This window comes from Rhopalosiphum padi, chromosome 2 (assembly GCF_020882245.1).
Source record: "Rhopalosiphum padi isolate XX-2018 chromosome 2, ASM2088224v1, whole genome shotgun sequence".
NCBI lineage: Eukaryota > Metazoa > Arthropoda > Insecta > Hemiptera > Aphididae > Rhopalosiphum > Rhopalosiphum padi.
The window spans coordinates 46,947,149-46,974,649 of NC_083598.1; the positions used below are offsets into that span (position 1 = coordinate 46,947,149).

Below are 27,501 nucleotides of genomic sequence, written 5' to 3' on the forward strand. Positions count from 1 at the left end.
TTAAAAATATTTTACTTGATATCTATTTGTTGTATTATTATGTATAATATGGGTGGGTATATTTGTGAAGGTGACTTTCAATCATTCATGCAAATAAAAACTATTTTTAAAACCACAAAGCTTAATTTGATATTATACTTAAGTTTTATGTTTCTTAAATATTAATATAAAACCATATTATTATTTTCAATTGTGTGCATTTTATTTTCAAAAACATTTTTCTTTCATAAGTTAGATATTTGGAACTGTGTTATTTTTTTTAATGTATCCCTACAACAACGAGACACTAAAGAAAATTTTTGAATTTTACCAATTAACCTATATTTTTAAGGTCACGAGCTTAGTCCTATAATACTAAACATTTTGAGAATTTTTCATATGCTATTGCATTTTATTTTTGTAAAAAATGCATTATAAATGTTAGTTTAACAATGTAGATTACTAAAGAAATACTTATATTTCCAAAAACATCATATTATTATAAACATTTAAAATTTAAAAAAAAAAATACATTATACAATTTTATAAATTTTTAATTAGTTTCTTCTATTAAAATTAAATAAGAAAGTAAATTCAATAACAATTCTACTAAAATGAAAAATGCTCATTCGCAGTATACACATATATTAGGTGACAAAAATAATAGAAAGTACCTACCATCATAAAATTATTCATTAGTAAAAAAATGTTTGGTCAAATATGGTTCTGATACCTAAAAATATGCAATAATTTTGAAAGGAAACTAAAACAATTAGAACTATTTCATAAGCTAGGACTTCACAACTAATAATTATAAACATAATATAATAATATGCATAATACGCCATATGTATATTATACATTATCATATATTCAATTTTAGTATTTATTTATTTTTTAATAAAAATAACTCACGGCACCATTAGGAAATAGGAATTATTGCATTTTTATGATATTTTTAGTGTAAATGCCATTTTTTAGATAAATTCATAGGTATATAATTTATGTAAATTAAATGATAATGCATTTATAATAGTTTATGTATTAAATTAATAATTTCCAATCCTGACTTCTATAGTAAGGATAACATGTTGAATATCGGAAGACCACTGGCCGTGAATCATGTAAAGCGAATCCTTATTGACTATAATTGTAGGCAATACTATTAAAGTATTTAAGGGACCTCCTGAGTATAATAACTTTAAGCTTTAAATTATCTCTTTTCTCAAAATAATATATTATGCTTGTGAAAAAAAGTAAAAACAAAAATTATTTTTACTATTTAATTTACATAAGTATTAATATAGAAAATATAAGATACCTCTAAGGCTATATAAACCATATTTATTTGTTTTTTTGTATAGAGTAGGTGAATGTAGGAAAAAAATTGTTGAAACATAGACTAAATAACATAAAAGAGAAAAATAGACAAGTGATACCTACTTTGCTATATATTAGGTATCGAGTGGATCACCATTATAGGCTTGTTAAATTTGAATTTATGAATTTGATATATCATTGGATACAAAAAACAATTCTCGATTCTGAGCGGAGATGGTCTGACTGTCTATATCACTAAGTATATTTCGTGATATTTTTTTGATTTTATACAACTATTAAAGTTAATTAGGTTGATCAAATTTTTTCCAGAAATATTTACATTTACTATATTATTTATTAGTATTTAATTATTATAATAATATATATGTATACTATATTATATCGATTTATAATTTATATATAACTCAAAATTTAATAAACTCTTTCTTTAAATACCATAAAACAAAGCATTAAAAATATGTCCATAGTATAAATAGAAAATAATAATATTTTAAAATAAATCAAAAATTTGATTGCGTATAATAAAATTCATAATATGCTTAAAAGTTGCAAAATATCACTACAAACAATTTCACAAACGACTCCATAACCACTTAACCACTCCAATCCTTTAATTTCAGAACTGTCTTCAAATCTAGTAATATAAGAAGACTCAGAAAAATGTGGCCCAGAGATTTTCTAGTTAGTGAATAAGCTTGTTAGCAAGTTATAAAAATTTAATTAAGTTATAAAAAAAACTAGTACCACCGATATGGTGTCGCTAGATGGCTTCTTTAATTCAAGCATTATCTATATGTAAAATAATATTAGGAACATTTTTTATATAAGAACAATTTGTAAATGCTTTTAATGAATTATTACTGATACTATTGATTTTTATCACTACTCGCTAATGCTTATTGTACCATGCGCATACAGATTGAATAATTAAAAAATATTCATGCCTATAAATAGCTCAATGATTATTTAAATGTTTTGAAATCTATCGTAAATAAAAAATGATAACATAAACATTTGGTAAAAATGTCAAATATCTATTATAGTTATATGTTTTTGAAATTGAGTTTAATTATAATTTATAATTATTTTAATTATAAATATTATATATAATATGTACAAACTAGGTATAACTTTTATTTTAATTAATTAATATGTACCTATATATACATTATGTCGGTATAGTATATTATGGTCAATTTTTATTGTTAGTGTTTTGAATATGTAATATTATAATATAATAATGTATATTGTTATATAATATATATTATGTAATAATAATGTACCTAATATATGATATGACTCAAGGGGGGTGTCATAACCCCCAAACACCCCCTTGTACCTATACGCCACTGCAAAGTACCAATTAGATCCAATTTTTCACCAGACACTACTCCTATTTTTGAAAATCTGAGCATTTTTACTGTCCCAAAGACTTAATTACACACATTTTACATCATTGTAAAATCAATACATTCATTACTAGCTCAGTATCTAAAATGAATAAACAAGTATATGCATGATGTGAGCAAACAAAAAAATCTAAGCCACTTTAATTAAATAAATTATTATTATTTATAATTAGAATATTACGTTCTATTTTCGTATTAAATGTTATCGATTCAAATATTATTAACAATTTGAAACACAAATTGAATCTAACTTTAAGGTCATCACTCATCATAAACCATTACAATAATGCTTAATTTAAGTAAATTAATATTATTTCTATCTAATAATTCTAATATAATATAATAATGATAAACTTATTTAATAAAAATGTTTCAACCTAAAAATAGCGAACACGATTTTAAGCAAATACCGTGTTCTGTTAAATAATTACTCCATTATACTTAATAATATATCTTTAATCTTTTAAAATTTAACACATTATTTAGTTATCAAAATTAACCTGTAGATCTTTTAAATAAAAACTATTTTTAAAACGATATTTAGTGAATGATAATTTTTTAAATGTTTTAATGGTGTAAAAAATCCATTTATTAGTTAATAGGTAATTTTATTTGCTCTCATCATTATTAAAATAGAAATTCGTTTCGCAAATATGCAAAAATGTTGTGTACCTAATGAGGAACTCTTGAGTATCAGTTTTTATAATTCTCTTTTGAAACCTAATTCAATAAGATATTTGCTTAGATCTTATAACACTTAAACCATAGTCAAATACTGAAATGCATAAATTAAATTAATTTCGTAAATGTGTACACTTTATTTTGTAAGAAAAATAATCTGAGTTAATTAACCGAAAAATATTGGCTTTCTGAAGTGAGACAAATACGTTAAGAAACGATTTTCGAGTAAATACTTAAAAATAAAAGAAAGGATATTTAATTATACTGCCATTAGGACGAGACAGCTATATTATACAAACCTGTATTAATAGTATTTTTTGTTGATTATGAATTATGATCCTGAATATGTTTTAAAAAAAATTCAAAGAATATTTTTGTTATGTACCTAATATGAATCAACTATTTTTCGTCATTGAACTTGGATCAATATAATGAATGAGTTACATTTGAACTCAACGATAAATCATTTCAAACGAAAACTATTCTGAGCAAGAAGTCAAAAACAGTAGGACAGTCTTTACTGTCAGACGTCAGTTAATCAGTTTTTATTTTTATTTTCTAACGATATTTTTTAATTTTTGGTTCTGAACGAAGGAACGAATATGTTATTAAATGTCAATATCTGCATGTGGAATGTGGATGTCGGATATCACAATTTTTTGGAATAATAAAACATCTGCTTTAACTTGAGATTTATTTCAAGTTGCAAACCCGATCTAATAATATTAAAAAGGTTTCAAAAAGGTCTATGAGTACTGGACTTATAAAAATAAAAAATGTTTTAAAAAATCACAAAAAAAAAAAATGAAAGATGGATAGATAATAATATAATATAGATACTAAAAATTTCATAAATTTCATGGTACAGTTCTTTTGTACCTACATTTGTATACACTGCGAGTTACTTATATACGACCAAATTGATAAGTTAAAAATTAAAATTAAAAAAATGTTATCAATATTTTATACCATGATAAGAACTTGTTCAAAAATGCCGGTTTTAACAAATATTGTAAATCTTTTATAGTATTTGGTTTTATATTATTTAAGTAACTATAATTTGTCATTTTGATTTTTGACTGATCTCACTCGACACTCATATTAATTAAATAGATAATAAACTTTTTAATGGTTGATGTAAGTAAAGATGAAAATGAGACTACTAAATTACCACAAGTCGCAAAAAAATCAAGTGATACCATGGGTAGGTATTATTAGTTCTATTTAATTAGTAGGTAATTGCATTAATTAATAATACTTAAGTCTTATATGATCTATTTATACAAACATGGACATGTATCAATTTTAGCATCAGCTGCGTTTTTAACTTGCGTTGCGGCTGGTGCTGGTTTATTTGCATTTGCTTCAACTCTGGCATCAGCTAGAAAAACAGACCCCACCATGTTTTCCAAAGGTCAAGCTCCTCCGTTGCCCACTGCTGAATCAGGTGTACAGTTGGCTATTAGAGCACTGAAATGGGGAACTTTCTACGCTTTTGGTGGCTGTGGATTGTTTTTTTATGGTGTTTGGAAAATGAGTGGAGCTAATGATGCAAGTATCTTTTTTAATACAACTATTATAATTAAGTAAATGTTGTATAATATATGAACTAAAACACAAGGTCTACTTGTATCAGTAATAAATATTATATACTATATTATAATACAAAATACAACAACTAAGTAGTTTCTTAATATACCTATGTTCTGCTGTAATTATTTTTTTTTTTAATTTATACAAAACATCAACCAATTTTCCACTGAGGCTATTTCCCTATTTAAAAAAAACAAAAGTATCTTGTTTTTTTCTATGTTTTAGAACTTTTGTACTAATTTTTAATAATTTTATATTTCTTTAATGACGCATGCAAATAAAGCAATTTAAAATCAATCTGTATTAGGTACTAATGTTTGATTTCAGATTGAAAAATTGTCAATAGATACATACATAAAAATATTGCAGAAATTTGTATAACTAATGAAAAAATATACATAATTACCATTTATACTATTTAGATAAACAACTTACCTGGTTAGAACATTAATTTTTAACAAAAAAAGTGTATGCTAAACTCCAAACATAAGTCTCTTTTCATACTTTTGAGAAAACACCCCAAATTTAGTATATTTTAAATAAAAATAAAATAATGTATGTGCCATAAAATATAGTTTATAAATATTATGTATGATTGTTTAAGGGATCATCTTTATTGTACTCATCACAAAAAAGTAAAGATAATAAGATGCTAAGTTAAAAATTCAAAATTAATATATTAATAAATATATGTGAATCATAATATTAATACTTTATGATAACTTTTAAATTATATACATTTTTGAATTGGCAATTTAAGATTTAGCGGAAGGTACTATAATTTATTATAAATAGATTAAAAAATATTTAATAAGTAATGTAATCCTAAAAAAAAACTATTGTCTATTGTGAGGCATAAGTAGACCTACAACAGATAGGACTAACCACCGCATTATAAGTATTGTTTTGACAACAACTGTTGATGAGACTCTGCACCTCTGTTAATAAATAGATTGCTTACTCGATCATACCTATGAACCAATATCATAATATCGTTACAAGACACTTACAATTTTAAAAATTATAAAAATAAATACTTCTCTTTTATGTTGTATATTTTCCAAGATTAGATTTAAATTCAAAACTCTGCTATATTTTATATTTATATGTTTCTCAGTTAGTGTACTGCAATAATTTTATTATTCCATTTGTCTGATTATTAATGTATATATAATAAATTTGCCATAATTACAATATTACGATCTTTGAATTTAGTATTTATAATCAGTAAACACATTAAAAAATAATGAGATTAGTTATTAAATAATATATTTTTAATACATCTATCTATTAGTACATTTATATGTGTTGAGATCCACATATATTTGTATTTTTACTGTTAAAAAAAATAACTTAAACTATCAGTAAAAAAACAATAATCCTTGGATCTCAAACCTTTTCAACACCAACATACTATAATATAATCGTATTTTAATTTCACAGATGCACGAGTTTAGATTGAAAGTTGGTTCACTTCTCCCAAGGCTTACTCCAACTGTTCACAATTCTCGTACAGAGTTTGAAGGATTGACAGATTTAATGACATATTTGGCTACAGACTATTCAGGACAAACTCCAAAAACTAAAATCATTAATGACTCGAATGATGAGACTAAAAATGAAATACCCAAAAATTGATAGAAACATTGTAATGTATATTACATTTATTAAATAGTTGTTTAAATAAAATAAACAAACAATATTTTTTTTCAAATAATTTACAAACAAAAATACATAACAAAAAAAAAAGGGTTGAACAAATAAAGTGTGTACTTATAATGTAGCATACATAATTATTTCCTAGCGGCTAGGTATGTACAGTAATGTTGATTTGTTTATAAATTAGAATATACTTAACCGTGTAAGTGTGATCATGATAACAATATTAAACATAAGAAACTTTCATTTATTACATCAAGTTGTCATATTTAGTATTATGAACGATAAATTAATCATCATAAGATATTATAATAGTAAATATACATCATTAAAATATTCTAAAATTAATTATATTTAACTAACATTTCAGAGATCAAAATTTAATCTTGAAGATTATTTCATACTAATGGTTTGTATAAAAAACTTCTTAACCTTGGCGATATTATCTGTTGATTTATTCCTTTTTATCAAACACACGGTATAATAGAAAATTTAACAAAATGTATTTAATTAAATAATACATTTTATATAAAACAGATTTATCTAACTGATAAAGTAATAATTGTTTAAATTATTATAATTAAATGACTCGATGGACACAAACTATATTATAAATAATAATTACTTAATTAGTCATTCAGTAGTTTGTGTTAATCAACATCAAACTATAAACATTATATTTGAATCATAATCGCCTTAGATAGTTTAAAATTGAAGTTTATTGTTAAATATATTAAATTTTAGGTTTAATAATAATAGTTTTAGTAATAATGTAATTGTCTATTATTAAACTTACTAGCTACTGCCCGCCTACCTTGACTGTCCTCCACCTACCACCACACCGGCAATTTCTTGCCCACCTATTTTCCCACACTCTAATCGCTGCTGTTCTTGAATTTCCTACCAACTGCATTTTACCTTCACATCTATTACATTGCTTCACTGTTAGTGGACATTTACCAATGTATACATTCCTAATGACATCGTAATCTTTCATGTAGTCTGAATGTTGTTTTCCATTTGTTATTGGATCTATGGAAGATGTATTATACCTCAAACAATCTGGTTCTTGCCCAAACACCAACTTCAATGGTAAATGTTGGTAGTAAAGAGCAGGAGATGCAACTTCATGAATTCCTGCTGCGACTGACGAAAGAGGAGTTATATTGACCTGGCTTTGAAGTGTATAGCACTCATCAAACAACATTTCATCATGCTCACCGCCTAGTTGAACAAATCTTGAAAGTAAACGAAAAGTAACTGATAAAACGTCTAAATTGTCAATGTTTTTAATAAAGACTGGTAAACAATTAGGCCTCAATAAACCCCATATACGAATCATAAGCAATAGTTCTCTTATTGAATTTATAGCATACAAATCATTTAATAAGTTGTATCCAGCATTGTCCCGTGGCTCTGGTATTCTAGAAACTACATTTAAAGCAAGTTGTGCTACCCATTGAATGAGTTGATGGAGTGATTGAAGAGTGCTAGGTTCTACAGTAAAATCTTTACCACCCAAACTAGGTAAAATTTTATCTATGTCCACAATAGGTTCTTTAAGTGCATTTGATATATTCTCGGCTGGATCTCGATCAACCATGATGTCACTGACACGTAAGACATTCTTGAATGCATTACATATGGAATGAAGCGTCATTAAATGCATAAGGTCAGAACGCTTTCCTTGTGCTCCCGGCATCATCTTGTAAAGAAAAGAACGAATACTCAAATAGGTAGTGTACTCTTTTTGTTGAAGAACCTGGGATTGTTTATGGAAATTTTCACTGAAGCGATTACACACAGCCTCTAGCATGTTAGGTCTTAACGATATAGCCAAATCCCACCAATCCAGGCCAGTCACCAAGCAATATTCAAGTTGTAATGTGGCATAGGCAACAGTTAATGGCCCATTCAGTTCTGCCACAGAAAGTAGTTGAAATAAATATAAATTTCCCATGTTGTCGCAAACAACAAACACATTTCCTAGGTAAGAAATGTCCAAGTCTGAAAACTGAATATTGCTACTATGCTGTAAGCCTATTTTTCCTATATTATCTTCGCAATAGCTACTCAATTCAAACAAACATTGTTGAGTAAGTTCTCTGGATAAACAACATACTTGATGATTACTAAATGCAGCCACTACATATTGACTGCAAGAAGATTGATTGTAAGATATAGACATTTTGGGTGTAGCCAATGCTGTTAATTGAGCTCCTACAGTAAATGAGCTTTTTTTAATCCAACATACTGTTGGATGGTCTTCAGTAATGACTTTTTTAAAAACTTTGTTAATTGGATTAGTTTTCTTAACTAATTCCCAAGTTTCTATAATACACCCATTACTGCTATTACTTCCAATAACTAAGGATTCGGATCCTTCTCGTAGTAAAAATTTCACATGTGAAATGACTCTATCCACTGTTTCATTAAAAGTTAAGAAAAAGCTAGGCAGCCACTGTGATACTATAGTGCAACTTTTTTCATTAACAAGCTTTATTGAAACTTCGTAACAATGTATAGGTGATCGTGGCCGTCCATCAGATGTGACAATCAAAAAATTTCCATTTTGTCTATAACTGATGTCAACTACAGATATACGGTATCGAGCAACAGCCAAACTGTTAGTAGCTGAAATCATAGGCTCCCCGCTGTCATTAGTCAATAGAGCAGCAATCATACCTGTAGCAGAGACAACCAAACATCCAGGCAATCCTGTGCCACCCCATGTTCGTAAAGATGGTGTAAATCTGACATAGTTGAATTTTTCAAAATAGTTAATATTATCTGCCTTTTCATTTACAAGCATTAATTTCTTGCCTAAATGAAAAAATGTGCCAGCTATAATAGGTTCACCTCGAAAATCTTTTGAACCGACCTGTACCCAGTTGGTAAGGTTGTGATCAGTACTACAAGTCCATATTGATACTGCTCCATTTTTATCTCCAATTAACAGTGAATATCCATACATATCCCATTCTAAAGTCGTGACAGTACAATTATTTGATGTGATCTTATGGTACTTCCATGGCACGTTAAGATCGGCTATGTAAACATGTGAACCCCAATTTATGTTAACATGATCATCTAAATCGAATGTAGTTACCCAAGCAACGATATTATTAGCAGAGATCTTGGCTAAACACTTGAAACACATATCTTCTTCCATTTGTTCATTTTGAAATTGTGTTTTCCAAGCTTGTTTACGAAATATTGAGTATACCAAATCCATTATACCGGGCCGGCGAATTGTGTGGACTAATACATAAGTATTTTGATCACTTGCGTACAAACAAGACACGATAAATACACAACATTTAATGAAGCTTGAAAAGCGTCACAGAATGGCTTACGGTGTTTTTATGTCGCAACATAACATGAAACGTCGAACTACAAAAACAGTTACGTACGTCGAGAAATGAAAAAACGAAAGAGTGAAAAATTAAAAAGAAAGTTAAACGTAAACAAAATGCTTCTTTTTTTTATCATCAAAAAACGCTATCAACACAACAAAATTGTATTTGCACCGTTGCCGGATTGTTTCTTAAAACATGGCCTGTTATCATAGTTTCCACAGTCTCTGCCATAAGGAGTGACAAGCTGCGCCAAAGTAACTTGTGTTATTGTAATAATTGATGTTGTATGTATATTGTATGTACGCGTACTGTGTAGCCGTGTATAGGTACTTACTACTTGGTTCGTACCAATTTATCGATTTATGTTTTTCAGTTTTTATAACGCACTAACGCAGTACGTTCAAAACTGACCTATTTCGATGTCTTTTTTAGTCTCGTACGAATCGTTGTAATGTCTACGAAAAGCGTTTGACAAGTAACAACGAGTGAGCATTCATGCATACGGCGGAAAACTCATATGTACAGAAATTTAATATGCATCTCTTTTTTACAGTGGAAAACCAGTCGATTGACAATAAACCGGCCATCGTGAGCCCGCCGAGACAAGTTCTGCCTGGTTATGTAGCACAACAGCCTCCACCACACACTAACCAAATACACCTGCAGACAGACTTTACGTCTCCACCACCAACGCACCCCCATGGGTTCTGGCCGCAACAAGCTTTTCCTAATTCATGGCAAACACAGTTCCGTATGCCCAGTCCCGCACCACAAACCAAGACTACCGTCACAAACACTACGACATGTAATAATAATTCTCCTACGTTCAGTTCCACTAGTAACAGTACTATAAGATCACCTTTGCCACGCTGGAGGTCATTCAACAACACAGCACGTCAACGAACACCTTATCAATATGGGAATACTCCAAGAAACAATTATCCAAGACAATTTTCTCAAAATGCTGTATGTTACTACTTTACTAGTAATTTTAATTATGTATATATATATATATTATATTACACCTTCTTTTACCTGCCTATTCTTTTTTACAGAACGGGAATTTCTTTGCTAATTCTCCACAAAACCCACAAACACCATCTTCATCATCAACTCAAAATTGGCCACAATTCAATCAAAGACCTCGGTTTATACCAAGACAACACATGCGTATGAACAGACCTCGTAGTTCTGTTCAAAATCAATCAAATGGAACTAATCAGGTTAGAGCTCATGATTTATTCAATTGTTTTAAATATATTTTATGGTAAATTAAACTATTTATTTGAAAAATTGTTCTACTTTATGAATTTGTTCCATAAATCATTTACTGTAATAGAATATTTATATTATTTAAGTTGTATTAAATTATTACTTAATTTGTTGTAAAATTTAGGAAACAAATGCCGTGACAGAATGCAAAACACGGAAGCGCAAATTAAAATCACAGCAATCAGGAGAACCACAACGTGCTCAAAAGCCATGGAACCGTGAGGATGCTGTAAAAGCAATTGCTGCTGAAATGGAACTACGAACACCTAAAAACAATCAACAAATTATGATCAGATTTCCAGATCATGAAATTACGCGGCAAATTGTTCAGAACTTTCATACTGACATTAAATCTGTACATTTCCATACACCATGTAATCCAAGGTAAGTAACTTAAACTGCAATCATCAATTAAATACAATTTTTGCTTTTAATTTAAAAATGAAATATTTATTTGGTAAAAACTTAAATTAATTTCAATTTTTATTTCATTATAGATATTGTTATGTGCAAGTACAACCAAGTGCAAATATTGAAAATGTTGCAAATGCGCTAAATGAAACAGTTTTCCAACATGAAAAATTGCGTGTAGAAATTAAAGAAAGTCAGTTTGAAGAGAAGGCATTCCCAGAGTGCATTGATCCATACACGTAAGTGTCTTTGATTTTAGATTCATATAACTACTATAAACAATATATTTTTTAAATTAAAAATTATTTGAAAATTTATTTAGTTTAGATAATTTACAGATTTGTAGTATATTTGATAACTATTACAACTAATCTCTATAAAATAATTATATTTTTCTATTTTAAAATAAAATATACATTGTTCATATGGATACTTATGTTATAGTCTTCCCCCATCAAAAAAAAAAAAAAATGTGGTCATTACACAATAATCAATATAAATTAGATTTTAAATTTTATTTGAATTATTATTTAACAACAAATGTATGCTTAAAAAAATATTCAAGTTGACAACTATATATATTCTCATTTATAATAATTCTTTGGTTCAAAAATGTATTGATGGTTACTCATTAGACCGGGCGTTGGCAAGTAATTTCTATTTGATTCCGGAAGATAAAATAATAAATAAACGAGGCCCGGAAAAAAAAATTTTGTCAAATCTTTATAATAAATTAATTACACAATCTTATTGAGATATTTTGATGGTCCAACTTTCTGCCTTCTGCTGTCTGCCAGTTGCCAACCATTGCATTAGACCAGTGGTGACCAAACTACGGCCCGCCATCATTTAATATCTGGCTCGCAAAAGAACTATAATATTTTATATTTTATTATTTATATATTTTTAAAAAAAAAAAATTTTAATTTACGTAATAAAAAGGCCCACAGTTAAAAAAGTTTTTCTTATGACCCGAGATAAAACAATTTTGGCCACCACTGCATTAGACCATCAAAAAAATAAACTTGATAATTTTTAAAAATGACTATGCATTCTCAAATGTTGAAACAAACGTATCTTGTTAACTTACATACTCAATGAGTATATCTTCATATTTTATAATTTCTTCACATGTAAGCATTTTATGTAAAATATTTTTATTTTAAATTCAATAAAACTATTTTCATCAAAATATAATGTCACAGTTTATCATAGTTCATCATTTTATACGATAACACACTGAAGTAATTCATTTTGAATAAATATAAAGGAAATTCCAAGCACTATAACAATATATCCATACATATTCATAAATTAACAGAATATCTCAAAGATAAAGTTAATAAATGACAAAACATTGAAACATGATATAGCAATTTTTGTAACCCCCCCCCCCCTCCTAGGTACAATAACAGATAAATATTAAAAACCTTATAGCTTATATAGTTATATGTATGTACATTAAAATAGTTATTTTTGTACAAATTCTACAAATTAGTAATGACTATTGATATTAAATATAATTATTATTATATTATGCATTATAAAATAAATTAATTTCTTCAGATTATATCTTGGAAATTTGCCAACAAATATCACATCTAATGCTGTTAAAGATGAGTTTCCAAAAGCCACTCGAGTTGATATTGGGTTTGCTAAAAAAATGAAGTACACAAGGTAAATTCTAAATTCTAATAATACTATTAAGATCAAATATATTTTGTGTATAAACTAAAGACCTGCATGGGCCGGGCTTGGCTCGAATTGGTCCGGAATTGGCCTGGCCCGGATGGCTTTAGGGCCGGGCCGGACTGAGCTTCTATGAAAAATGGAGAATTGTTCTTCAAATTTAATTATAATATGTATTATTTAATTTTTTATTCAAAGGACTTAATGTATAAATAATAAAGTGATATTTGATATTGAAGAATTTTTATATATCAATTATGTTAAATGTTTTTATTATAAATATGTTGTTAAGTTAATTAAAGTTATTAGTTAATGAATAAAATATTTTTAAAAAAAACCATAAAAAATTGAAACTGGCTTACTTAAAAAAATTACCGGACCAAGTCGAGCCTGACTTATATACAACAAATAGTTCCCGGATCGGACCGGGCTGCAAATTATCGGCCCGTGCAGACCTCTAGTATAAACCCATTATTTAGGTACCCTTTTTTTTTGTGGTCATAATTTTATGAAATGATCGTATAAACCCATAACAAATATTAAAAATATAGAAATACTATTCAAAAATAACAGATACTGAAACTTTTTATTGTGAATATTCTAAAAAACAAAAATTTAGCATCTATTTTTGTAATTATTTATTTTCTTATGTAATTTCAAAAAATATATAAGAAATTTCCTGGTGTGAAGCTCCCTAGCTATATCCCTATTCATAACTTTATATATGCTAGTTACACTAGTGCAAGTAATACATTATTTTTTATTAGATATGCATTTATCAAATTTTCTAATGCTGAAGATGCGATACAAGCATATAAAGAAAAATATAATTTGGTTATTGATAGCCGATCAGTTGTATTAAGATTTAGACGCGGTAAAGGAAATGTAAATCCACCTGGACAAGTAGATAAATTAGTAAGTTTTTATCTTTTGAATGAAAAACTTCTAATATTAAAAATTACATAATGTTATTTTTTTTAGCCAAATGAGATGAATGAATTTGACATACAAAGCTTACGGAAAAAAATCAAGAGAGAACCTATAGAAGTAAATTACTTTATTTCATAAATGTTTGATTAGTTATAATTATTTAATTTTTACAATAATTTATGCTATTTTTAGGAAAATATTGATGAATATGATCCTCCTCCAATTAATGTATCCAGAATAGTTAAGCCTGAAATGATGGAAGAAGATGATTATGAACATGATTCTGTGTATGAATCTCATGTACCATATGGAAATGATATAAATATTAAATCCGAGTGTCCTGATTATGATGATGAGTATGATGAACAATATTATGAAGACGAAGATCCATCAAATGTATCTTACACTTTCCGAAGAAATGAAACTGTCAGTATGGATGTAGTACTTGCTGATAATAATAGTGTACAGTGCATTCAAACTAGTAACAGTGACGATATCACAATACCTACTGTAATTTTAATTTATTCATTTATAAATTTTTCATAAACTATACATTGTCTATAAAAAAAAAAAAACATTAACTATTATAAATGTTTAGATTTATATTGTTTTTTTTTTTTTATTTAATTAAATAGCCAACATTTTATTTAATACTTATTACGGCTTTTTAGGGAGTTGAGGATGAAGACAGACGATGGAATGAAAAACCAGATGACGAAGATGAATTTGAAATGCCATATTCATTTGTATCTAAAAAACAAATACTATCAGAAAGTAACAAAGACATCACTTTGCCTACATCCGTAAGTTTATTGAGAATTAATTTGACTGTTTTATAGAATATATTATTATATTAAAGATAAAGAACCTAAATTTATTAAAATATCACAAAAACTAATTATAATAGATTAATTTATAACTGTATGCAATTAAAAATCAGTTATTTTGTACCTCTTTTAATTAGGTATTATATTAATGTGAATTAAATAAAAAAAATTATTATTGAACTTAAGACAGCTATTGGATTAATTTCTACAAAATAAATAAGGAAACTTCTTTGAAGTATAATTAATTGATAATAAATATAAAAGTTGTGTTAATAATCTAATTTTTAAAGCCACTCTATTTATTTAATTTATGTTTGTATATATTATACAAAGTTATTCACCAAACTAATAATTTCCATTTTTCATATAGTAATGAATTTATTCAAATTTTGATTTTTGGAATTTTTAAATATACTTAAGAGGATGTCTAACCCGCATGTGTTGTCTTAAACACGTACTACATAGTACATTTTCGTTCACCAGTTTCAATAGTGTGCTTTTAGTTTTAATATTACAGTGAATTGACCTATTATCAAACTTTTAGGTAAGAACATTATCTGTGTTCACTCGTTGGCTTTTTACGATATTTTAATTTGAAGGTGAGTTATGAGTGAAATTATTAAATATTTGAAAATGATCATAATTCACTTAAAAATTAAAATATCGTAAAAAGCCAACGAGAGAACACAGATAATGTTCTTACCTAAAAGTTTGATAATAGGTCAATTCACTCTAATATTAAAACTAAAAGCACACTATTGAAACTGGTGAACAAAAATTTACTATGTTGTACGTGTGTAAGACGGAGGCAACACATGCGGGTGAGATGTCCTCTTAAAGAACATTTTTCCAAATTCTTATTATTTCGAGATCTTTTGTACTACATTAAGAGTGTCTTGTACTGATACAAATTTTGGTTTTTCAAATGAGAATCTCTTCTTTTTTACAGTAAATTTTTTAAGGGGCCCTATACAAACATTTTTTTTTTGTCTATCTCTCTCATAATCATGTCCATGATTATGACCCTGGTTTAATTTAGGACAAAAACACCTATTATTTATTTTTAAAAGAAGAATATTTTCTGTGCGTTGATCAGATAGATTTTTAATATTTTCATTTTTGAATAAATTAATAATAGTTAAAAATAATCAAAAATTTAACTAAAACATGCTTATATTTATAAAAAAATTTTAATATTAAAAACCATCCAGTAAATGCACAGAAAATATTATTTTTTATAAAATATATAATAGGTGTCTTTGCCCTAAACTGAACCAGTGAGTTGTTTTTATGTTATTATTAATATCTTCAGAAAAAACAAATGTAGTGACAGCTTAATGGATTATTGTTTTGAAAATATTCAAAATTTAAACATAGTTTTTCAATTATAAAAATGTTTATTTTATGGATAACAATCCTTAAAAGTGTTTTTACAAAAATATAAAACAGATGTAATACTGAATCTAGTATTTATTATAAATATAAATTACTTAAATTTTGAAATTACTATAATGCCCACATATCTTTCAGACCTATTATCCTTATCAGACAAAATGAAATAACTTAGAAATACCTATTTGATTTTGATACTTTCAGAATTCACTAAATAATTTACTGTATAAATGGAGGGTTTTTATTTAAAAATTAAAAGTTTGTGTCTCCATGAGATACTCAAAAAGTAATAAAAAAATTATTTAAGAATTTTAAAAATAAATATGGTTTTTAAATATATTTAAAAATTAAAAAAAAAAACAGACTTTTATAACTGCATTATTGAAGGAAAGTAAGGGGTGAGCATACTTGATTAATAATCTTATATAGTCAGATAATACTAATGGATAAATCAATATAATGAATTGATAGTTATATTAGCATAATAAATACATCTAAAAAAATAGTAGACCAATCATGATACGCGACTATAGTGTGTTTTAAGGTACCATTAACTCACTATTAATTCATTAAATGTCTAGTGATTATTTATGTAACTCAGCAATAGTATTTTATTATATAAGATATATTTATCGAAGGATGAAATTCATGATGGTGGGAGCGACAGAGAAGACCAAAGATGGAACAATTCTTCAGATGATGATAATGATGATGGCGGTGCTGAATACAATTGGGAAGGATTAAATGAGCAAAAAAAATCCGAGAAACAAACTAAAGGTAAATTTTAAAAATAAAATCAAGTTAGTATTAATTTATTAGTGACTAAAAAGTTGACTAATAAGTAAAATCACAATTAGATTATGAAAAACGAGAATATAACTTTAAAAAATCAGATGACATTAAAGCCGTTAAATGATTCAAATTCAAACTTGAAATACACACGAGGTATGTTTTAATAATTTTAGTTCTCACAGCCACATTATTATGTGTATAATATTTAAGAATCTATTGTACTGGAAAAGTGAAACATTAGTAATATACGAATAGAACTCATGAATAAGATAAGTTTAGCCGATGAGTCATTCGTGATATGTAGAGTGTTTAGAAGGTATATAAATTGCGAACTACTCATAAATATAATAAATATACAAAATGCAAATGCCAAATACAACCAAAATATTTATTATCATCAGGTTTGGGTTATTTGGCATTTTATTCAAATTTATTTAAACGGCACCTCGTTATTATTGGCCGAGATTTCTTTTCTATTTTATTTTGTTTTGTTTTATTAAAATTGATTTTGAATTCCATCTATGAAATCCCCGTGGTTGTTTTTTTTTAATTTACAGTCTTGTTCACTCAATGTGGCCAAAAGGGTATGTAGGTTTGTATCGGCCCGGTATTGGGGCATGTCAAGACGCAAAACTGATGCACGTGTACTGAAGCGACAGAAGGTGAGATCAAATAAAAAAAAAAAAAAATGGAATGCACTAGAAAAGTTAAATGAAAACCTAACAATTCTAAGTAAAAATTTTAGTTTCATATTAGTTTAACACAGTAAAAAAATATATTACTACTTAGGTATATAAAATAAAACTTTAAAAAACCATTAAAAAACATTCAAATAGTCAATAAACTAGTAGTTTGTCCTTTTTAGTGCTACAAGATTGATTTTTTTTTTTTTAATAATTCCTCAATAAATATGGTATTATATTATAAGTAAAGAGAGTAGAGTGAGATTTATAAAAAATGAAGTAACTTATAAAAAGTTATTAGTACAAACAAATACAGAAAATCAGTTGAGTATTTTAAATACTAGTAGGAATAAAACCCCCCTAGTCCCTAAGTCTTTTAGTAAATTTGATTGAATTTTTTTATTGATAACAAACTATAATTTTATTAGTTTAAATAGTTTATATATTTCTAACTTTTTAAGTAGGTATGAACAATTAGTTAAAACTTCCAAAACCTATTTCAAATTAAAATTATTCATTAACCAGTTATTTAATATAGATAAAACCTACACTTTAAAAAAAAATATATTACAATAAGATTAAAACTCAAACTTAAATATGATGTATTTAATTCTGTCATTTTTTTTTTGTTTACGCTATTGGAGATTATATTTTTGTTTAGTTACAATTAAAATAAAATGTATTATTTAAATATTAATAAAAAAAAAAGTATTCAATATTAAAATTCAACAAAAAGGTTATAAAAAACTAATATATATATATATGTAGTTCTTACTATAAGATATGACATACATTTTTAAAATTCTATTTATTATACTTTTAGACATATAAATATGTTTATTTTTTAGTTAATATATTATACTGTGTAAAAGTAATATTAGAAATATAGAGATGTAAAATTAATTGAAAATAACAAACCTAACAAGTTTTTATATACCTAGAATTTTTTTTATTAAAAATTTAAAACAGTGCAAATAAAAGTTTAGATAAAATAAAATATACATTAGTATTTATATTAATAGTATAATTAATAGATCTTAATTTATGATTTTATATTAATTATTTTTGTAACTAATCTCTTATTTTATTCTAAACGGAACTATAAACATTATACAAACAAAGTGTTAATATTTTAAGATTGAAAGAAAATGAAAAATCTAAAGTTAAATATTATTTTTATTAGTTTATTACATATTATTTGCATTAATCCTGCGTGTTTGAACAAAAATATAGTGGAAGAGAGAAAAACCCATTAAAATAAAACTATTTTTTTTAAATAGACAGTCCAAATTAAATTCTATTATTTATAAATTATAAATCACCTGTAATATATTATATATAAAATATATACATTTTTAAATTATTTAGATTAAAATAATTGAGATACAGAGATTATAAATAATATTACTCTTTAAATTTCTTTAAATATATAAAATTTTAATTTATAAAATATTTAAAGTAATAATCCTTTGAGCATGTTTGGTTATATAGGTATTAGGTATAATTACTTATATTTAAATATTCTTATTTTAATTTACACATTATACACCAATGTCCCATTTGTGTTTAAGATAATGAAATTAATAAAAATCATTACTACAGATGTATATTACTGGTTACTTCAACTTGGAAGTTTGAAGGCATAGTTTTCAAACTTAAAAATGAACTTTTGTGATTAAACTTTACTTCCAATATACTTAAAATTGTTTGGAACATAAAATTATATTTTAGTTGATAACATGTATAGATGATCAACTTAATATATTATGTTAAATACTACAAGTGTAACTTGCTTTATGTATGTTAACAATGTATTATCATTTTAAACATTAATAGAATAAATACCTTAATATATATATATTCATCCCTGTAGGTTTAAAAACAATATAAACAATTTTTTTATCAGCATTGTTTTTATATACTCATTATATTTAATTATAAGTATAATTTATTTTTTAGTAGTATAATCTTCTTAAAGTGATCAGATAAAATGTGTGTAAAAGTGAAACAAATATTTACATACTCATCCAAGGAGGGTGACCAATTTGATCTAGAAATCAAATCATTAAACCTAACCTGGGTTAGTTAATGAATTTTTCTCTACAAGTTTATTTAAGGATGTATTAGAAAAGATATATATAATCTTTAGTTTTATGATATTATACCTATATAATAATTAAACAAAATAATATTTACGTACGGTGCAATGAAATATTATATTATTTATAAAATATGTGATAGGTCAGTCTTATGTCAAAAATAAATAAATAAATAATAACTAACAATTTGTGGACAAGTAAAAATGTTGTAAAAGTTAGTACATTTTACAGTTACGATTTGACCACAATCTTTAATGGGATACCTACTTATAACTCAGTGCTAACCTACGTTAATTGGGAAATTTGGTTTTATTAAGTATTGTAGTATTATACTTATACAACAAGTTCTTAATTGATATATTATTATTATTTTTTTTTTTTATTTTTTTTTAGCTTTTATTTTTCTATTTGATTTTAAATATATTATTTTCACAATTTTTAATACATTTATATAAACTTAAATTTTGAAAAACCTATGAAAAAAAAATAAAACAATATAACATAATTGATTGCAGTGATATATAAGACTAAGAAGCCATTTATTGAGTGTATTAAAACTAATCAACATTTTTGAAAAAGAATAAATAAATTTATTTATGTTGTATAGATGTTCAAATTTTTATAATTTAAATAGTACTAGGTAAGTTTATTATAGAAGGGTTATCTATCATTTAATAACTTAAAATATGTATAAGTAATATTTTAGTATAATTTTAAAAGCAATTTAATATTAATTTTTAATCTAGATTAAAATTTCACTTTTAATTTTTAAATCACACGTAAGTTTAACAACTATTTTAAGATAAATTATTGTTAATAATAAATTTAAACATACTGTGGCCTTTAAAATATTAATACAGTGAAAACTGCTCTTATTTTCTCTACTTATAATTTACTCTTCACAAGTATGAATTCTTTTACAGAAGAAAAATGTTGACGATTTCAAAAAAATTTCTTTGGTTAATATATCCAAAGTTATATTTTGATTTGAATTCCTTGTGTTTTCTATTTAAACGTTTTTACTGTATGGCTGGTGACCCTTCTATTTAAAAATTTGACACCATTAGTATAAACCGAGGTATACACTGTTATTTTTTATACTTTACACACACTAGAACCTTAAATTTAAATTTAAATTTATAACATTATAACCTTAGGCGAGGAAGGGCATTGGAAATAAATTATAATATTTAATTTTCAGCAAATGTACATGTCTTATAGAAGCATTATAGTTCAATACTTGTATATTTTACCACGAAAAGAATTAAAATAATGACACTTAGATAATATAATTATACAAGCTTCATTTAAACAAATACACCTATGAGGTGTTGGTCTTTTGAATTGCCTTCTAAACACAGCTATTATTTTTTTTGTTTTACTTGATTTAATATAGTTTTTAATTGTTACATATTATATATATTGAAATATTTAGTACTAAAAAAATTATTTGTTTACTTGTTATTCCTAGTGGTTCAGTAACTTGTATCTTTATGGTAAATGTGTGTTATACTGTTATCATATATTACATATTTATTTTATAATAATCATTGTATGAATGTATGATTTAAATTGTTAAAATTTAAGTAAGATGTTTCTGTACACATAAACGGCATTGTTCTATCAGTTTTGATTAGTTCTTTGGAATTTTAATCAGAAATTTACTAATATAGAATTCCAATGCCCTCTAGTTATGCTCAGAAACCTGGTTGAACATAAGACAAAACTCAATAACACCCGAGTTAATGTTTACTTACAGAAAAATAACAGGCGTACCACAAGTATGTAATTGTTGTTTTTATTTTGTAGGAACGTTGATCAAAAGCTGTAAATCAGACCTCAAATGAATGGAACTCACAACACGCCATCTATTCTATTTTCCAAACTGTACTATTGAACTCAATCTACATTAAGGATCCCTTCAAACATTCCTCTGCATCGCGTATGTTTTAAATGTTTTAATCCTATATATTATCATAGTTAATCAATATTATATCTTGTTGTTAAAGCTGTGTGTTAATTGGTGAATATAGTCTTAGTAGGAATCTATCTTTCTGTACAAGGTGTTCCTCTAAATATCATTGTACTTTTTTGATTGGCCGCTGGTTTAGAATCTGTATGATTAGATGAATAAAACATCCTCGCCCCAGTTTTTGTTTTGGCCAATTGAGAATAGTGCTTAAAATTATCGAGGTAGCCTTTATTAACTATTTATATATAAGTGTAGAATAGTAATTTCCTCTTGTAATTTTAGCATAGTATATTGTGTTTAGTACTTTAAGTTCTACAATAATTATACTTATATAGTCAATATTATATAATTACACACATCACATATAATATAATATATTATACCATAAACTAGTTCCTCTATATTCAGTGTTACAAATACACATACATTTTATCATATATTGTCATATTTTTTTCTTTATAGTTATGTACTTCCAACATAATTTATGATTTAAATTATGTAAATAGAAGAAAAAAGTTGTACTTGTGTGTTGGATGTACATGAATAATGTCTGTTAATTGTCTATAATGTGTTGTGGAGCTAATGTTTTTAATATAATATTATAAATGTACGGTATACAAAAAAAGACTAACGGTGTTATAAGATTTTGATGTGAAAGTCATTTAAATTGAAGGTTTTACTGAATATTAAACTTGTGTATTGACCGTCATGGTATAATATTGTATAAAAAAATTTTGATGGAATTTGAATATTTTTTTTTTTTTTTTTTATGGTTTACCAATAAGTCTGTGCTCATTATTATCGTATTATATTTACATTATTTTTTTTTTTATATATACATACTAAATTTCAATATTTAAATACATATAAGCTTACAGTTGTTGTTTTGGCTCTGCATAATTGAAAAAATATAAAAATTATAATTATAATTATTATGCATCATGCTATAACAAACATATCGGGTAATTTATGATTATTTATAATGTATAGTTTGCTTTAAAATTAAGATTGATATATTTAAATAGTTAACATTAGCATATATTGTAATTAAAATCAAAAGGGATTTTAATTTACGTAATAAAATACTAGATATTTATGTATATATATAAAAAAATAAATAAACTACAGACTCTTCGGCGTTTGTAGCTTATATGAATAAGACTTTTAGACAAAAACTTATATAATTATTACTAAAATGTATTAAATTTAAGTTCGCGTATAACATCATTACATATTTTGATTAGACAATGCCTGATGTTGACTCATCTTTCTAATATTAACTTATCAGGAATTGAGACTTAAAGTAGCTACCATTATTCATTGTGTTTTTTGGTGTTAAACAGCCTTAAATTTGAGCAAGATAATTTGTTTCTAGTTTTAGGCGATAAAATATACTAAACTTCATGCAGTATTGTAGCTATTTTCACATGGTTTTTTTTTTCAATGTAAATGTCTTAACTTTTTATAATTGTCATTATTATTATAACTTACTATTATTTTGATCATTTATTGTAATTTAAAATATTTCTCTGATATATTTTATACATTAATATTATTTTATTATTTTATATATTATATTTTATTTTATTTGTTTAAGTATATTCAAAATGTTAATTTTTAAGTATTTTTGCCTATAAATGCTTCAAATTCTGATATTTCTTATAGTATAATTAAAAACCATAATTTCATATGCATAAATTGTGTATTTCCTTTGAGGACTGTTTTGTATTGTATTTAATGAGGAGAGTAGTCACTGAATTATTTTACCTTAGGTACTCTAATTAGGTTTGTATATTTAAATATTATACTGTAAATAAGTATAATTTTAGAACCTAATGGTTACAAATTAAACAGAAATTGAAAGAAAAAAATCAGAATTTGAAAATATATAGTTGAAGCATTAAAATTGGGTAAGCATACTTAAAAATCATTCTTTAGTCTTTATAATCTATATGAAACAAATTTTAAATTTCACAAAATATTGTATTCTTTATGGAAAAAAATATATATAAGTCTTGTCTTTTGTGTTTCTATTTTGATTTTCTAATGTAATACATTTATATTTTTTATTATTTTTTATCTATTGCGACACGGGACATTTATACTTTTTTTTTATTGAATTGTTATACTTATAACTCAATGTTCAGGAGACATTTACATCTGTTTCCATTATTTAGTACTGATGAATTTGTACTTTATTTGATAATAATTTATGTTAATATCTAAGTTTTCATAAGAATAAACTACATTTGTAGATTCGTGAGTAATCTTTTTTTTTATCTATTTATATACCAACCTTACATTTGAATTTACATTTATTATAATTTATTGTGAATAAATTAAAGTCATTATCCCTCCCTTGACTAGCTCATGACGCTCATGTATGAGCTTATTTTCCTTAAACAGCTCTATTTGTTTCCCTGTGAAAATTCTTACCAATATTATCTATCTTATATGCAGTGGTGTTCCCATGAATTTTTTTGAGAGTATACTATATCATCAAATACGCATGTATTATGGATTTATGGGTATACGCAGTTACCCATAATATTGAAAAAAAATCTTGAGAGTATACGGCGTATATGTAGTATACCTTTTGGGAACACCCCTGCTTATATGTTAAACAAAACTTTTTCTTAAATTGCAGTATATTATAGTAATTAATCTAAAAAATAAAATATAATTCAAATTTAAGATGATTATGAATATAATATAATAATAATAGTTGAGTTATACTAAAAATAAACATTAATAAATTAAACATTTATGTTTAAATTCATAAATATAAATGTATAATGATAAACTTATTGCTATAACTCACTAAAAGCTATAAAAAAGCAGCATCTTTGAACCAGAATAGAATCGTTATACTTACTTATTCATTAAACAATATGAATAACATATTAATGCATTAAAATAGAAAATTAACTTTAGTGTAAGTTCAATAAAATAAACGTTACCTAATGTTATTTGTGGAAAAATTATTACATTAGTATTATCAAACATTTCCCAGAAAATTCTACTATTAACAAACCAACCATCACTTTTATTTTTTTGGAAATTGTATAATGCAAATCATGTCCGCTGAGGTTACTCTAAATGCAAACCATGTATACACATACAATATACCATATAACATACAGACATTATATCGACCATAAAGTATTACTCTATCCTACCCAACTACATGTTGATTGTATTGGGCCATTGATTTTCATAGATACTGTGGCCAATCTTAACTAATGTATGCCTATACATGAGCTAGGTTAGAAATTTAAAATATATTAAATAAATGTATGAATGCCTATACATTTTATCAATTAACAAATTAACATTACCTATGTTAATTTTTCAATACTAAATTAAACATGAATTTAATTGATACAAACATGATTTGGATATAAATATTAAGACAAGACCAAATAATAAGTATAATTTACATCTAGTTTTAGTGACACATTGAAAAAAAATGTATAAAATATCACTTCCAAATAATTTTACTTTACATAACCTTGACCATTTTTTTTTTTTTTTATTGAGTAAATTGCTAAAATATGTATGTTATAAAATATAATTATCTTAATTTTTTATACAATATAATATTTTTCAAAAATTTTCAACAATATTTCACAGTTTAAACGATTTATACAAATATAAAAATAATTTTTTTAAATGTCATTTTTTCTTAACAATACACTTTAAAACCCATAATAATACAATAATTATTTACACAATTACATAGGTTCTCTTAATTAATATTTATTTTTTTATTTTCATTATTCCTTTTGTCCTAAGGTATCGTACAATTAATGGCACAGATATAAGTGTTATTGAAATGCGTACTGGAGCAAAAGATTTATGTATGGCATATGCAATGATAAACTGACTTGCTCCAGCTACAATTTTAGTATTTTCATTTGCACTTGACAAACCCATCCATCCAATCCATTGTTGGACGTCGACACCATTAGAAATGAAAAAATATACCGAACCTAATGAAATTAATGATATTCCAACATGAAACACAATCAATACTGAACCGTATTCTTTAGCAGCTATTTTCAGTTTTTCACGAGGAGTCAACTCTGGTGGTTTTGCATGACATAAGCGAATAAAGAGAAAACGTGATGGATACTGTACTGATGGCTTAGTCCAACGGGTGAATTGTAGTGTTTGACTATGTTGCAAATTCGATACAAATCTGCATGAGTTAAAATTACATTGAAAACCTCTAATGGCTGGACGGCTTACTTTCGGAACCGATGTTAAAACTTTCAACATAATTCAATCGTTTCACTAAAATATAACATGAAACTATAAAAAAAAAATTAAATATGATCAAGATTCAAGATTAATAATAATTCAATACTCAATTTTGAATTGTCAAAACACAAAACTTCAAAACTCAAATAGAGCTGATAACAGTGATGATAACTTAAATAACTCGTAATCTTGAAGACTGGAAACAGAAAACCATGTATACAATATAAATACACGCGCCGAGCGTGTACATCGTCATTGAGAAAGTCACTGTAACATAATAAATTAATAAGTATGTGTTAAGTTTAAATTCAATGATAAATTATTGCATAGGTACAAAATATGATTCTGAACAATGACCCATATGGCCATACAATTATAGCTTATAGTAACCTACTTAGTATATTTTATGATGTATACTTTCGCACGGTAGGTAAAATTATTTTTTGTCGAAAATACTGCATATTTTATTAAGTATTACTAATATTAAATTATTATAATGGAATATATTTTATTCAATATCAATTTAACAGTATAATCGATTGTTTACTTTCCCCATACTTTGCGCACCCTTATTATGTTTACAGTTTACTGTCATATAATTCAATAGTGATCAATCATCAATGTCTAATGATCATATTGCTTATATTTTCTATAATAAAATCAATGAAGTACCTACTTAATTCAGTTTATTTAAGACATTCTGACATTCATCGTGATATAATTTAGAATGCCCTACATTATTAAATGAATATTAATGTATTTACCTACTTAAATTTATTGTGTAATTATAAACGTAAGTAGGTACATGACATTTTACTATATTATAGATACCTATATAAACTACAAAGTAAGTTTATCAATAATCAATAAGATACATATTGGCCATTGGGACATGATGTTTTATAAATAATTTAAATACATTTTTTATAAGTGGACTACTGGACTCCACCTATTTTGAGTTACGAATTTATAAATATAAAATATAAAAACAATTATGTTTATCACATAAAAGTAATAATAAAGCCAATAAAGGGCATCATGAATGACGCGTAGTGTACCTACTTAACAAGCTACATATATTATATGTACCTCTTATACCTCTGGCTATAAAAAAAAAAACTTTTTTTACCGCGGGCCTTTTTTTTACGTA

General features: G+C 25.6%; 4 protein-coding genes across 6 annotated transcripts; 2 read left to right on the plus strand and 2 right to left on the minus strand.

The window, feature by feature from the left end:
- Positions 1-4,376: 4,376 nt before the first annotated feature.
- On the plus strand, positions 4,377-6,705 carry LOC132922913 (transmembrane protein 242). The gene is made up of 3 exons (XM_060986659.1): positions 4,377-4,614; positions 4,720-4,961; positions 6,447-6,705. Exons 1-3 carry the CDS (start codon positions 4,539-4,541, stop codon positions 6,639-6,641), a joined length of 513 nt encoding a protein of 170 aa, XP_060842642.1. The 5' UTR covers positions 4,377-4,538; the 3' UTR covers positions 6,642-6,705.
- Positions 6,638-10,164, minus strand: LOC132922910 (mediator of RNA polymerase II transcription subunit 16). Its single transcript, XM_060986654.1, has one exon. The coding sequence runs from the start codon at positions 9,895-9,897 to the stop codon at positions 7,462-7,464; it is 2,436 nt and encodes an 811-aa protein (XP_060842637.1). The 5' UTR covers positions 9,898-10,164; the 3' UTR covers positions 6,638-7,461.
- Positions 10,165-10,281: 117 nt separating this feature from the next.
- On the plus strand, positions 10,282-24,355 carry LOC132922911 (uncharacterized). 3 transcript variants are annotated; one of them, XR_009661073.1, is made up of 14 exons: positions 10,282-10,506; positions 10,575-10,987; positions 11,077-11,244; positions 11,418-11,677; positions 11,791-11,943; positions 13,271-13,381; positions 14,161-14,308; positions 14,375-14,440; positions 14,516-14,833; positions 14,995-15,126; positions 17,181-17,319; positions 17,400-17,487; positions 17,892-17,996; positions 21,926-24,355. XR_009661073.1 is itself a non-coding variant. In XM_060986656.1 (13 exons), coding segments are annotated over exons 1-12 (1,968 nt in total). In that variant the 5' UTR covers positions 10,283-10,505; the 3' UTR covers positions 17,459-17,487; positions 21,926-24,355. The 3 variants fall into 3 exon arrangements, 2 of the variants coding, with proteins under 2 accessions (XP_060842640.1, XP_060842639.1); XM_060986656.1 differs by lacking the exon at positions 17,892-17,996 and having other exon boundaries at positions 10,283-10,506; XM_060986657.1 differs by lacking the exons at positions 17,400-17,487; positions 17,892-17,996.
- LOC132922912 (protein FAM210B, mitochondrial-like) lies at positions 24,345-26,561 on the minus strand. The gene has a single exon (XM_060986658.1). It carries the CDS (start codon positions 26,367-26,369, stop codon positions 25,848-25,850), a length of 522 nt encoding a protein of 173 aa, XP_060842641.1. The 5' UTR covers positions 26,370-26,561; the 3' UTR covers positions 24,345-25,847.
- Positions 26,562-27,501: the final 940 nt, after the last annotated feature.